This window comes from Nelumbo nucifera, chromosome 1 (assembly GCF_055504915.1).
Source record: "Nelumbo nucifera cultivar China Antique chromosome 1, China Antique-T2T, whole genome shotgun sequence".
NCBI classification, from domain to species: domain Eukaryota; kingdom Viridiplantae; phylum Streptophyta; class Magnoliopsida; order Proteales; family Nelumbonaceae; genus Nelumbo; species Nelumbo nucifera.
In genome coordinates, this window is record NC_142649.1 from 125010365 (window position 1) to 125024741 (window position 14377).

At 39.2% G+C, this 14377-nt stretch overlaps 1 protein-coding gene across 3 annotated transcripts in view; it reads left to right on the top strand.

Moving 5' to 3' along the window:
- The first annotated feature begins 837 nt into the window (after positions 1-837).
- The window catches only part of APC6 (anaphase promoting complex 6), a 69323-nt gene continuing 55783 nt past the window's right edge, over positions 838-14377 (top strand). For 2 of the 3 annotated variants that reach the window (XR_016080090.1, XM_088894164.1), the window contains exons 1-2: positions 838-1299; positions 8960-9094. Coding sequence is in view for 1 of the 3 variants with exons in the window: in XM_088894164.1 (XP_088750290.1) it covers positions 1054-1299; positions 8960-9094 (381 nt within the window). In the remaining 2 variants the exon portion in view is untranslated. Of the gene's footprint in view, positions 1300-8958; positions 9095-14377 lie in introns of those variants that run through there. The other variant, XM_088894165.1, reaches the window with a different exon arrangement.

The window sequence follows — 14377 nt, forward strand, 5'->3', positions numbered from 1 at the left end:
GCCGGGCTCGGGCCGGGCTTTTACTCTTCATGAATGGAAATTTGTTAGGCCCGAGCACGAGCCCAGCCCTGATAAAAAGCCTGAAGCTCAAGTTCGCGGTGACTGTAAGCTGCGATTTCAACAGTGATCAATTTGCGTCAGAGAGAGAGAGAGAGAGAGAACTCACCGCCGCTGCCGGTGCCTATATTCGCCGCCTCGCCGGTGACTATAAGATGAGTTCGCGATGTTTGAGATTTGTAAGCTGCGATTTCAATAGTGATCAGTTCGCGTATGAGAGAGAGAGAGAGAGAGAGAGAGAGAGAGAGAGAGAGAGAGAGAGAGAGAGAGAGAGAGAGAGAGAGAGAGAAGAGGAACAGTGAATGTCCGCCGCCTCGCCGGTTGTGTGGCTGCCTGATAGTGTGAGGACTAAGGACTGAGGAGGATGTAAAGACTGAAGAGAAGAGAGGTTCGGCTGGAAATAGGTGAAAGAGAAGAGGGGTTCGACTAGGGTTTTTTAACTTTAATTTACAGGTCGGGCCAGGCTATTTTGGCAAATCCCGAGCCCGACTCGAATTTATTGCGAACCGGGCTTTTTGGCTTGGGGTTAAGCCCACGGGTTCTTTTGCGTGTTCAAGCCCATCGGGGGGCCGGGCCGGGCCGGCCCGTCGGGCCACCCGGCCCATGAACAGGTCTACTAGTAATAAATGATTCAGTTTGGATTCGATTCCAAGCCCATCCTAATTCTAACTCCAACCGAAGGATTTTAAACCATCTAAATCGGGTATTATCCCTTCAACCCTAACTAACCCGGCCCAAGTGACACCCATAAAAGATATAACGGCCCAAAGCAAACATCCCGCTCTTTTTCCACTTTCATTTTTTCGCTCCCCAGTTCCCACACCCCCACGCTCCCGGTCACACTGTCCATAGTCCATACCATACACAGAAAGAGACCAAAACCAAACATTCTTGCCGCCGGGACCTTCTCCCCAGATATCCACAAATTTCTTTACCCCTGCAATCTTTGATCTTCAAGGCAGCTTCTGTAAAATTATCCGGTGACAACTCACCAAAATGAGAGAGGAAGAGGTGGAGAAGCTCCGAGGCGTGGTGAGAGACTGCGTTAGCAAGCATCTCTACTCCTCGGCCATCTTCTTCGCTGATAAGGTTGCTGCCTTTACATCCGACCCCGCCGACATCTACATGCAGGCACAGGCTCTCTACTTAGGTCGTCATTACCGCCGGGCCTTCCATCTCCTCAACGCTTCCCAGATCGTCCTCCGTGATCTCCGGTTTCGGTACCTTGCCGCCAAATGTCTGGTAGATTCTTCCCTCCATCACGCCCCAGATGCTAGGAGATTCGATTGAGCATTAGTTTTTTTACGGGTGCCCTTGATTGTTTCGTTAATTGAGATAGTAGGGTTTTAAAACCGTTTCAGGTTAACAATCAAGGTTATTTCTTTCTCTGATCGATAGTGTTTCTTTTCTGTGTTGAAATAGTTGCATATTAGCGAATGATTGGTGATTTAGAATTGAAGACAGAATTATTAGCAGGATTATTGTTACTCCTTTTTTTTTGATGAAAAAGAACATGTGAAAACTAAAACAGGAAGGGATGTTTTGAGAAGAGCAATGCCAGATTGCCAGTATCACACATTCAATTCCATAGGATGCTTGGAATGTTCTGAAGATGTTTGTGAGGAATAATCTGTTAGTCTTGTCTATTGAAAATATTTAAGACTACAGAAATAGGCAGATTATGGAGAATATATAAACCTTTCTGATAGTTTCCCACGTTGCCAGTGTCAGAAGATAAGAAAGGCCAGTCTGGTTTAGTGGCTTTCAGAAAGTTTGATGAAGTGAAATACTTGGGAAGAAGATATTCTGAATGCTTTGGTTTAGTTGAAATGAAATACCGATTTTTATTTTTTATTTTTCCAAATAAATGGAAAGATTACTATGTAGAGAACAGTAATGTGGTCCCCACTGTGCTCGATAGTTTACGATCATGGTTAGTTTCAGTTAGCAGTTAATTCAGTTGGTAGTTTTATTAGTTCTTTTTATTTCTTTTGTTTATTTCTTTTGCCATGTAAGCAGTATGGGTAATTCAGCCCTTTCACCTTTTATTTGAGTATTAATATAAATTGTAGAGTGGGGTGACATGATAGTCAACACTCTCTTTTCTGAATTCTTCTCTTCGAGTTCTCCTTCTCTTGTTCTCTTCATCTCTTCGTCTTCTTCTTTCCTTCTCAATCTTTTCTTTGTTTATTTCACATTGTACCTAGGACTGATTGCAGTCCTATTCGACTATACTACTTCAGCAAGCTTTATACGCTGACAGCATTATGGAGGTGCTGACCATTTTTCACACAGCTATTTTTTTTTCCCCTCTTCAAGCTTACTCATTTGGTATGATTTTTCGGACATTACACATGTTATCTGATTATATATCCATTCATTCCCAGATCACATGACTTGGATGTAAATGAGTGAGTTATGGTAAAAGTAAAAATAACATGGGAGTCTGTCATGGGATTCACCATTTTTTAGTTTATTCTAGTTCTTAGGGCAGGAGTTTTAATGGGTCAAAAGCCAATTGCCGAAGATTAGAAGTTCAGGGAGTGTTTGTTTCAAAGTTTACTGATCTATAGGTAATTAAGTATGGTGTTGGTAGTCTTTAGATTAGGAAAATATGTATACGTAAAGACATAACGCTCATAATATAGCTATAAGATTTATTATGGATTTTGGAGTAATGGTTTTACTTTTGGTTTTGCCTTGTTTGGTTCTATCTCTAAACACTTTAACGTTTTTGATTCCTTCAGAATTTTCCCAGGAATTGATTCCTTCTAGATCCTCTAAGTATGTATGCTTAAATGAACAATATGAGTTACTTAATTCCTAGTTTTTCTTCATTCTTCATGTCTTTCTTGAATTTAGAGTTCTTTTGTTCTTGATTTTAGTAAGAAGTAATTTAAATCCTCATAATTTAACAATGGACATAGCTTTAAACAGAATTGAATGACGAAACAGGATTCATGTAGCCAACCCCATATAGTTGGGATAAGGCTTGGATGATGATGATGACTTGCTTCAATTTGTTCTCTACTTTTCACATCATAAGAGTGTCTGTGTATTCCCTTTTAAGTCATTTTTGATCTTCCTCATGGACATTATGGCAGTTCACTCTGTTTATGAGATAACCCTAAATCAATTATATAAATAGAACATGTAGTTAAAAACTGTACAAGGGGCTGTAGTACAATAAGTATCCGCCATATCTGAAAACTTTTATGTATGAAATATCCCTTCATGCCCTTAACTAGCAAGCTCATCAGTCAAGGAATTGGCCTTTACACATTGGAACAAGATATTCAATAGAAATGTCTGCTTTTAATTTCTTGTGCAATGTAAGTCAACTGCCAACATTCTCTAGTCTTCCACTTCCAGTGTGAAAGCATTCCTAGTATTTCCCCTTGCCATGTCAGAATGGATAGAAAGAATTTTTGGTGGATTTTAGACCAAGGAGAAAACCAAGAGGTTCTGCTATTTTAGAGTCTGCAATTCTGCATCACCTATGGGTCTTGAGGGAGAAAAAAGTCCCAAACAACGATAAGAAGTTCATCTACACATGATGGAACTAAGTTAGCTCTTCTACAAAAAAGTCTTTGTTTTGCTTTTAGTGCTTCCTCTCTAAGGACTAAGGTGCCTTAATTGGTTAGATTTTGATCCAGGTAATTGGCTTTGCTTCCTTACCATGGTTAGAAAAATGTTAGATGGTGCGACTTTAGTTTTGGCATGAGGTATTCACACGATAGACTTACAATGTTAGTGTATAGCTCTAGCGTTGCATCATAGACTTATGTTATTAGTTCGTAGATATAAGGTTGCCACACTTTGCTTCATTACTCTATGCTAGTGAATGTAGTGGTAAAGGATTTCTTTCCAGCCTACAGAGGGTTGAGATAGGATGATCCTCTTTCTTCTTTTCTTTTTACTTTGGTGGCGGATGTGTTCAGTAGATTGATATAAAAAAACAGATAGGGAGGGAGTAATAGATGGTTGGAAAATAGGAAGGAATAATGTCTCTATAACTCATCTCCAGTTTGCAGATGACATTATCATTTTTTGTGAGGGAAATGAGCCGAGAAGAGTGAAAAATCTTAAGGATCTAATATTAGGCTTTGAGAGAGTTTCCAATCTAGAGATCAATTTTGAAAAGAGTTGTGTAGTAGGGGTCAATCTGGTTGACAATGAAGTTGAGTCTATTGCAAACTGTTTGGATTGCTCTATTTCTTCTTGGCCCTTGACTTATTTGGGTTTACCTTTGGGTGGGAATCCTTGGGAAATCAGATTTTGGTACCTAGTTGTTGAGAAATTTGAAAGAAAATTGGCAGCTTGGTAAAAGAATTATATCACTATGGGGGGAAGGATAACCTTGATTAAGGCTATGCTTGCTAATTTACCAGTCTATTATCTCTTTGTGTTTAGGATCCCCCGTAGGGAGGGTAGGAAATTAGAGAAATTGATGAGAGGTTTTCTTTGGGAACCAGGGAAAGAGAAAAATGATCACTTAGTTAATTGGGAGATAGTTTGTCGGAGTAAAGAGGCAACGGGTCTGGGATTAGGGAATTTGATCCTAAAAAATGAAGTTTTATTGGGGAAGTGGCTATGGAGATGGCCTTTGGAAAGAGAAAGTTTGTGGCACATGGTTGTTCTTAGTATTCATGGCTGTTCCATCTCTGGTTGGGATGCTAGGGTATCTCATCGGGCTATCCAACAACACCTTTTGGGATAGGCATCCTCCCCAATTTCCTTTAGTTTGTAAGGTATGACACTTGCTCTGGAAATTTGGTTCTCTTTAGGGGAGACACTTGGGTGGGTAATCAACTTCTAAAAGACCTATTTCCTTCTTTGTATATGCTCTTTCCCTATAAAAAGGAGGTTATCTTTGTCTTTTTTCCCCCTTCGGTTTTACCTTTATCCTTGAATTAGGACTTTGGTTTTCATAGGGGCTTAAGGGAGGATGAGCTTGCTTGTGTTACTGAACTTCTATCCATTTTAGAGAGTGTTGTTTGGACCCTTCTTCTCTTGATAAATGGGTGTGGACCCCTATCCCAAAAGGTTCCTTCACTTGTGCATCATTCTTCAAATCCCTTTGTTTGAGTACTTCACTTGAGCCTTTCCTAGTGAATGAAGTGTGGACAAAGCCTATGCCCCCCAAAATTGTTGCGTTTTGCTGGGAAGTGTACCTTGGAAGATTAATGCTTTGGGGAACTTACAAAAAAAAGCCTTTCATTTGTTTATCCCCAAACTGGTGTGGGTTGTGCAAATCTCATAGTGAGGACTGTTACTACTTACTGGGTTTTTGTTCCTTTGCTGCAACTCTCTGAGACTGGATGTTTGTTTTGTTTGGATGTAGGTGGAATCAACCGGTAGAGGTAAAATTATTATTGTAACCAACTACCTTTGCTTGCTCAACAAAAAGAGGGAGGAGTATGTGGAGATATTTTGGAGCAGCCACCTTATGGACAATTTAGGAAGAAAGAAATGCTAGAATCTTCCAAGATAAAGAGAGGTCCTTTATAGAAGTGAAGGAATGTATCTTAACTAGGGCTATCCATTGGCTGAAATCCTTGGCTACTTTCAGTTCCTTTTCATTTGAAGACATCTGGAGGAATTGGGCCATGGTTGCACACACTTCGGTTAGGAAAACCAGAGCCACTACAGTTTGGGTAACTCCTCCAGAAGAATTTTTTAAACTGAATTTTGATGGAAACAGTCAGGGTAACCCAGGGCCGTCTGGCATTGGAGGAGTATTGAGGAATGAGAATGGCAACATCATATCCTTATTCTCAGGCCCGGTAGGGATGGGGGACTCTACAAGAGCTGAGATATTGGCTGCAGTACAAGGAATTCAGATTGCTAATCAACTAGGAGTGGAGAACCTATTAATTGAAGGGGATTCTAAGGTGATTGTGGGCTGGTTGTCAAATCCAGACTCAGTTGTTTGGAGTTATAGGGATCTCATAAAAAAGTTAAATGTTTAACAAGGCACATAACATGTAGATATTGGTGGGTGGGTGGGTGGGTAGGGAGGCAAATGCCTTGGCTGATCATATTGCTAAACGTACTAGGGATCGTTTATTTTAGGCAGCGTTGTAATCTTTATTCTGATCTCTTGTAATGTTTAGGGGAGGCTGCATGTCATGCCTCTCCAAAGGATTCTTGTAAAGTTTTATATCTCTTGACTAATGAAAGCTTTTTCAATTATCAAAAAAACAAAAAAAAAAAATCAAACACAACACCATGTCATAATGAGTATTTAGTGGAGCAATTGCATGTTAAAAGATTATTAGTAACTAAAGAAGGTTACAATTTCATACTAATAAAAGAATTTAAGAAAGAGTGATGAAAAGGGAAAAAGACCTAGGGACAAACCCTTAATTGATGTATTGGGTTAAAGATTGAAATTTTGGAATTTATGGCAATCACTGTTTGCAAATGTTGACATTATATGATGCCATTAAAATATCTTGTTTTAATTTTTATAGCTTGAATGTGAAGCAAAGGCAAGTATGGGCATTATAAAGATATACATAATATATCATATGGTGTATTAACAATAGACATAGCAATGATTTAAAAGGCGTGCCTAGGCGCACAGGCGAGGCGCATTTTAGGGTATGCGCCTCGCCTAGGTACTAGGTGCAACCCTTTCAAAAATGATGTGCCTTGCTCCTCAGGCCAGGCGTGCGGCTTTTGAAAATTTCATGTTTTTTTGCTTTTTTTGAACCTAGTGGCTGGGTCGGGCCCCCGGACCCCCAACCATGCCCCTTGAGGCAAGCCCAAACAAGTCCATGTTAGGGTCAAACCCCTATTCGATAATGTTGTTCATTCATTCATTCTAATAAAATATCTTCTTAAAAGGCAATTAAAGTTATAAAATCATTGTTTTTATGTGAAAATTAAGAATTTGAGACCTTAACATGGACTTGTTTGGGCTTGCCTCGACGGGCGTGGTGCAAAGGCGACTTGTAGAATCAGGAATGCAATATGTTTTACATCACATTAGCCACTTGAAGTAATGCAATTGAGGAAAAAAGAGATTGTGGGGTTTACATGCTTGAAAATGCTTTATATGTTTGATTTTATTTTTAAATTTTCATTTGAATATGCTTTACATGTTATGCTTATTGTTCTAATTTTAGATAATAGGTTTTTTAAAACATTTATTTTAAAATTTAAGTTTATATTTTTTATTAATATTATGCTTAATATTTTTTTTTTATTTTGTTTTGCATTTTTTAAAAATTTTCTGACTTTTTTTTTGATTTTTTAAAATTTTTGCGCCTTGCTTCAAAAAGGCGCGCACCTCGCCTTGCGCTTTTAAAACACTAAGACATAGTATTAATATGTAGCCATGGCAATCGTGTTATTATAAGGAACTTGTCTTATGATTTTTGTCACCTATCTGGGCACCTAGTCACCTAGATGGGTGCCTTTTTTATTTAAGCCATGGCACTCAGGCAAGGCGCCCTTGCCCCTAGTAACCAAGGCGATGCCTTGACAACCATGACTTGTTTGACATGTCTGTGTGTTGAGTTCTCTCAGTTAATATATTACCTAATTGGTGCTCATTTTCCATTGCCAAGTTATCCATATTCCACTAGTTGTATTTTCTTTTTCATGGGAGTTTGGGACCCACTTCTCTTTGAGCTGCAAGAGACAAACAGTTCTTGGTCTCCTTTGGCCTTTATCATTATAGAATTTTTGTGGTAACTTTTCTTGTCTGGGCTGTTCATTATCCTCCAATACCACGATGATGCCAGTTTTGGCTTTCTTATTTCACCCGTGTCTTTGTTGTATGTAGTAAATTGGATTATTCAATCATTCAATCATGACAGGAGTGAGTTCATGGGGACCACTTTTCTGGGATGACTTGTTTTTCTTGTCTGTCCTAGCTGGATGCCTCTTTTAGGTCTTCTGTTGGAATCACTATTCCTCTTTTGGGGATGCTGGTACTTGTATTCCACATTTTTATATTTCCGGTCTGCTTTCCTTGTTATCAATCAGAAAAGGCAAAAAGAGGGAAAATGAAAAAAATGAAAGTTAGCAAACAAGCTATTCTTCCATCAACAATCAATGTTTAAATGCGAAATTGTTGCATAAATGCTAATTTTCCTACTCAAAATGGACTATATATATATAATCTTGTTTGTTTTTCTTTTTGAGAAAAAAAGGCTACAATCAAATGGAAACATTCTGTTTATATCTCTCTATTACTCTTCTATTTCATATTTATATTTCCATTTGAATGCTTTGCTAAATTCCTGGCTATCCTTTGTTCTGGAATGCATCCAAATCCTTTTTTCTTGATCAGCAACAATTCATTTTTTTTGTATCATTGATTAAAGAATTGATAATATGTAGCACTGATTAAAATTTATCTTTCAAAAAATTATTGATTAAAGAATGGTGAATGTGTAGAACAGTATGCAAAGCATGCCTTATATGGTCAAATATAAAGGTTGGGGTTAGGTAGTGAAGGCTAGCCTAACGAAGGAAGCCAAGTCCATTGTACATAACGTTCTTTTATCGTAACCAATAAAGTCCAATGTTAAAAATCAGAAAATAAAAAAGCATCCCTTATACGACTAGCATCTGCTACCCATCCCTAAAAGCTGTTGTTTTTTGTCTACAAGCTTCCCCTTGGGAAGTCACCTCCTAATGGAAATGATTTCTGCTCTTGTCTTGCTGATGAATCATTTATGTTGTTGGATGATCTTTGTATCCACTCAAATGCCACTCCCAGTTTCCCTAATACATTCAAACCCATTTTAACAGCAATTGTTTTCCTTCTAAACAATTGCCGTTAAAATTTTCGAAGAGTTCTAGTACTTTGTTTTTTCTTGGATGGTAACTTGTTTGTGCTTTGGTAAATTATAATCTAATTATTGTTTTCTCTACTTGGTATTAGGAGGAGCTGAAAGAATGGGATCAGTGTTTGTCTATGCTTGGTGATGCTAAAATAGATGAACACGGAAATGTACATGACTTAAAAGATTGTAATGTCATGTACTTGGAGAAGGATGGGGAAGATCATGAAATAAATGTAAGCATTTAGTCTCTCTTTCTCTATATGTTGTTTGTGATCTGTACAATGTCTAAAAAGAAAAAAAGGGGTCATTACTCAATATTAGTCCTGTCTTCAGTGTTTTCTTACCTGAAGTGTTCAGTCCTAGATTCAAATCTGCATTCTCATGCTGTTAGCTTGAGATTTTCTTATGCTCTTTGGATTTATATTTTCTTCTTTCTGCCATTTACCATATTCTGTCATGAATGATGAAAACAAATGGATCCCAACTTATTTATATACCATTATCAGTTTTTTGATAGGTTTTATATGCCATTAGCATACCTACTATGGTCTTTGAGAGACCTTAAGATTTCTGTTTTTGGGTTTGGTGACAAATCCTCAATAGCACAATACAAAGTTTTTTCAGAAGGGCCTTGCATCACTGTATACTTTGTTCTATTTGTAAGAGTGGATTACATGGTAATCAGACTGGGTATGTCTAGTCTGAGGGGTCACAGTAATGATCTGCAGATGTTCCCATATTATGGATGTTGCGCCTTTTCTATGTTTTCATTCTATGTGCCTTGCAGAAAATTAATGGATGTACTTGTTCCTAGATAAGATGAAATGATGCTCTAATAGGCATATCTCAAGAAAAAGCAATGGAGGTGGAGGTGAATGTTGACGTTAGGAGTGTTGGTAATATGCGGGAATGAATGAGGGTGTTGTACGCTAGCTTGGTTGGCAGAGTAGTTGGGAGAGAGATGGAGGTAGAGAAAGTTGAAGCTTAGGTGGGCTTAGAATGGGGAAGAGGGAGGGTTATGGGGATGGGGGTGAGGAAGTTGAACGGAGGTCTGATGCTTTTCATGTCCACAATAGGCGTGCTATGGAGTGGGTTTTGGAATTTTAGTGATAAAAATAGAGGAGCCTTGACCTACGGCTGGATTAGTGGTTCCTAGCGGCAGGAGAAGTGTCCAGAGGTAGATGGAGACGAGCAATGTGGATTGAGGTGATCGACATACCTTCACACGCGTGGAGTATTCTAACGTTTGAAGAGATAGGCAACAGGTGTGGAATATTCTTGAAGTACAATGACAGAAATAGGTCTTGGAAGAAATTAGACATGGCTAGAATCTTGATTGAGGTTGAGAATGCCTTTGTTATGCTATATAGGATGGTTCTTATGTTTGCAGGTGAAAGCTATGGCCTTAGAGTAATAGTTGAAGGGGAAGACTAAATGTTTTTAAGAGTGGAGGAGTGATTGATGGAAGAGCAGAAGAACATAGAAGAGGAAGGAAATAGGGGGGGGGGGAGATAGAGGCATAGAGGCCTCAGGTAGCAGGGTAGAGGAGGATACAGAGGAAGATGTCCACGTGGAGAACTTGAGTTTAAGTGGACGGGCAGGAGATGTCCACGTGGAGGAGAATTTTAAGATGATAGAAGATCAAGGCTCGGGTGAAAGAAGGGGGGGGGAGATAAAACACAGGCTGTAGGAAGTTTTAACACAAAGGAAATTAGGTGTAGGGACCACTGCTTCAAGAAAATTAGTATGGGGTTTAAAAAGCGAACCAACACAAACGGTAGCAGGAGTAAGGGTATTTTTGGGAAAGAAAGGTCAGGACAGATTGGTTGTTTGGAGAGAGGGAGCTCAATGGATGAATGGGTCTGGGTGGTTGCGAGATTTGAGGGAGGTAAGTCGGTGCTTGAAGAGGTGTTTGCTCAAGATTGCAGTCTAAACCAAGAATAAGATGGCATCTCTTCCATCCAGATCATGTCGTTGACTGCAGTTAGTGTCTGGAACCTGTTATTGATAGTTGGAGAGGAGTTTCGAGGAACACAGAAACTGAAGATAGGGAGAGAGGTAGTGCACCAGTGCTAACCAGGTGGACTTTTCAGTGATGACATGGAGAAGGGAGAATGTTGTGACTGGGTCAAGATCTTTAGTGATCGTTGCCCGTGTGAATGCTGAGGTGAGTTCGTATTCCTTATTTATTTCAAAGACATTGGAAGAAGTCAATAAGATATAGAAAGAGGAGGGAATTGGAACTGAAGAGGAGGGTGAAAGGGGAAATAAAAGAACAACAAAGGTTCCTAATTTGGAAAGAAGTTGTTGGCAGCCAAAAAGAGTACACAGCAGAAAAAAGAACAAATTATCAAGGAAATGATGAAGATGGGGGTGGAAGGGGGGAAGTGAGAGAACAGGAGGTCTTGGGAGAGGGGATAAAGGAGGGGGATGACTGGATGAGGCGCTTGAGGGTCTCGAGGGGTAGAAGGTTTCAAAAGAGGGAGGTTTAGGGGAGAAAAAGGTGGAAATTGAGAAGCTAGTGGATTGACATGTGGAAATGGGTAAATCTCTTCGGTTTATTTTTTGTGGGAGGGGAGAGAGTGGTTAGAAGGGCAATTGACCAGTTTAGATATGCAAAAGAGAAGAAAAATAAGAAAAGAGTCTTAGGGGAGGGGGGAGAGGTCTGAGAGGAGTGGGAAGAGGATTTGGTAGAAGAAGAGTGAAGGGGCTGTTTGAAGAAAAAGATAGGAAGGGTAGTGGAGGTTGAGATTGAAATTAGATTGTTGTCCTGGAGTGTTAATGGTTGCTGGAATTTATGGAAGAAAAGGGATAGAAGATCTTTTGAAGACAAGGAATGGAAGTTAGACAAGTTGGTGGCTGCTGTTGGCAAATCTGTTGTAGATTGGGTTTTGATGTTGCCTGAATTTCCACAAGTCAAGAGAGAGGACTTAGGGGAAAGTTTATGGGAGGTGGTGGGTTACAAAATTGTAATATGGATAATTGAGGATGCTTAGTTTAAAGATGACTGGAAGACACCCGAGAGAAGAAACAAACAACCCAACAACTGCCCCAAACCTACTCCAAACCCTTCTATCAAAGTATTAAACAAAATGCAACCAATCAACCAAAACCTCAGCTTCAGCCCTTGATTTAATTGACAGACCACCTGACCAACTCAACAACAAATTGGTTAAGTCCCCTAACCAATGATAACAACTGAACACTAGACTCCAGGCCTCAGCATCAATCGGAACTTTGCTCGATTATAGTTTTGTTGAGTTGATTCCTGTTTTGCTGTCTCTATCTCTGCTGCTTCCCTAGCTTTATTGGTGGATGATAGTAGATTTGACAACTTAATTGATTTCACCTTTGCAATAGTCCATGGCGGAGACTCTGAGATCATCGTGAATTTGATGAAAGGAAAAACACTTGGTTCTTGGTGGTATAGACACAACATTAGGGAGGCAAACTTTCTGAACACAATATGAATATAAAAAGATTTTTTCTATAAATAAAATAAACTTTAAAAACACCTAGGATTGATATTAAAAAGAATATATATACATAAATTTGCTACAAAATCAAGTGTACTCCAACATACATAAAATTATAATAAATTATAAATACATGCGTTGTATATCATGTGTGTGTCCTGTTATATTTATGGATAATACATATAACTCATACTTTGAGGCTTATGCCTTGAGGCTTACACATAGCTCCTCCAACACCCAACCATGTCGCTTCTTCCTTTAGCCTTTGAGGGCTAGTTTCAGTGGAAATGTCAATCAATTAAAAATAAAAAATGTTAGAAATGTCAGAAGTTTTGTATATGATTTATTGTAAACATTCTTTATCATTGTAAATATTAATCTATAAAAATTTACTAAAATGTTTTATTTAATTTCTGAAATTATAAAAGGACATGCTATTTTAAATAATTGTATTTATATTAAGGGTCAAAATTGATGTTTTTAAAATGATAACTATTTCAAGATAACCTCTTTCTCCATTTAGACTAAATTTAAGGGTTTAAAAGATTATTATATAATACCTATAGTTGATATTTTAGTTGTAATGATTTTATTATATTTTTTTAATCTTAAAGTAATGATTTAAACCTTTTCCCAACTATACAGGATCGACTACATGAATCCTACTTCTTTATTCCGTTCTGTTTAGTGCCATATCCGTTAAATTATGAGTGCTTAAATTCTTACTACTTGAACCATGCCCATTTCGGTTCATTGGTCGTCCTCTTGAGGTTGCGGCTAAGATACAGACACGGGAAGGTTGGGCCTTGCTGTAGAGTTGGTTTCCGTTCTGCAATGAGTTTGTGTTGGAGGAAGAGGAGGTTATTTCATTCAATCTTTGGAAGTAGGAGGTTTTCTCCAGAGTTATAGATCTCTGTGGAGGGTTGCTCATTGCAGTGAACCTTTCTTCCGTTCAAGCCACTAAGATCAAGATTCAGGGTTCTCATTCGTAGAGAGTTTTGAGGTTCGTTGAGATTTCTTTAGGCGGACGATGGAGGAGAGTCTGGTTAGCATTGGAAGTTGAAACGGTGCTATGGGAGAAAGGCAAGGAGGTAGGAGACGATGGTGACGTATCCAGAGTGATGCCAGGAGGACAAGAGTTTATGGAAAATCAGCAATGTAATGTCGGTTCTGCTTTAGAAGGCGGACCGTCGGGCTTTAAGTCATTAAAGATGGGCTCTTTAAATGTTTTTGAATTTCATCGTTCAGTTAGATCGATGGCTAAAGGAGGGGGTAAAAAGGATGGTCCACCCGCTGATCCTGGGTCAAACTGGCAAGCCAAACCACCTGTTATGACTAGGCAACATGATAACTTAAAGAGCACGTGCGAGGCTTTTAATAGGGTGATGGGGGACAACATTTATTATCTATCATCGTCCCCTTCGTCCTAAGGCAGCCGAATTGGTTCGAAGCTCTCGCAGCTGCAGTGGAAATGTTGCAATAGGCCTAATCCTTGATATGAAAGGTCGAAGGCAGATTGGAAGGATGAGGACGATGACATAGAGGATCTTTGGGTTCATTGTGAAAACTCAGATGATGGTCTCTCCTCTGAGGATGATTCTAGTAGCAGAAACTCAGACGACGGAGATACTGTTCAGGTCAGTGTAGAGAGTGGGGATGATTTTCATATTGGTTCACTCTTTGATGAAAAGGAGGTAGCAATAAATAAGGGGAAATCACAAGTTGAAGACGTACTTCTCTCGACTATGAACATAGATGTTGTCTTACGGCCGTCACCGATAAGTGGTGTGAAGGATCGTCCAATTATTCAGGAAGGGATTAGAGGTGCCCAAGGGGGTAAGGAACTAATCCCAGATGAGAGACAGAAGCATGGTGATAAATTGGTGTTTCGACAGGAGAACCAGGAGATTACAGAAATTACTTTGGGAGGGGGTACAAGTTTTGGTTTGGCCAAGTCCAATAATCCTTCGAGGCCTTCCCAACTAGTTAGAACTGAAGTCGGGGGTTTGGTGAGGTTCCAAAAGGAAAAGGGCACCGGAA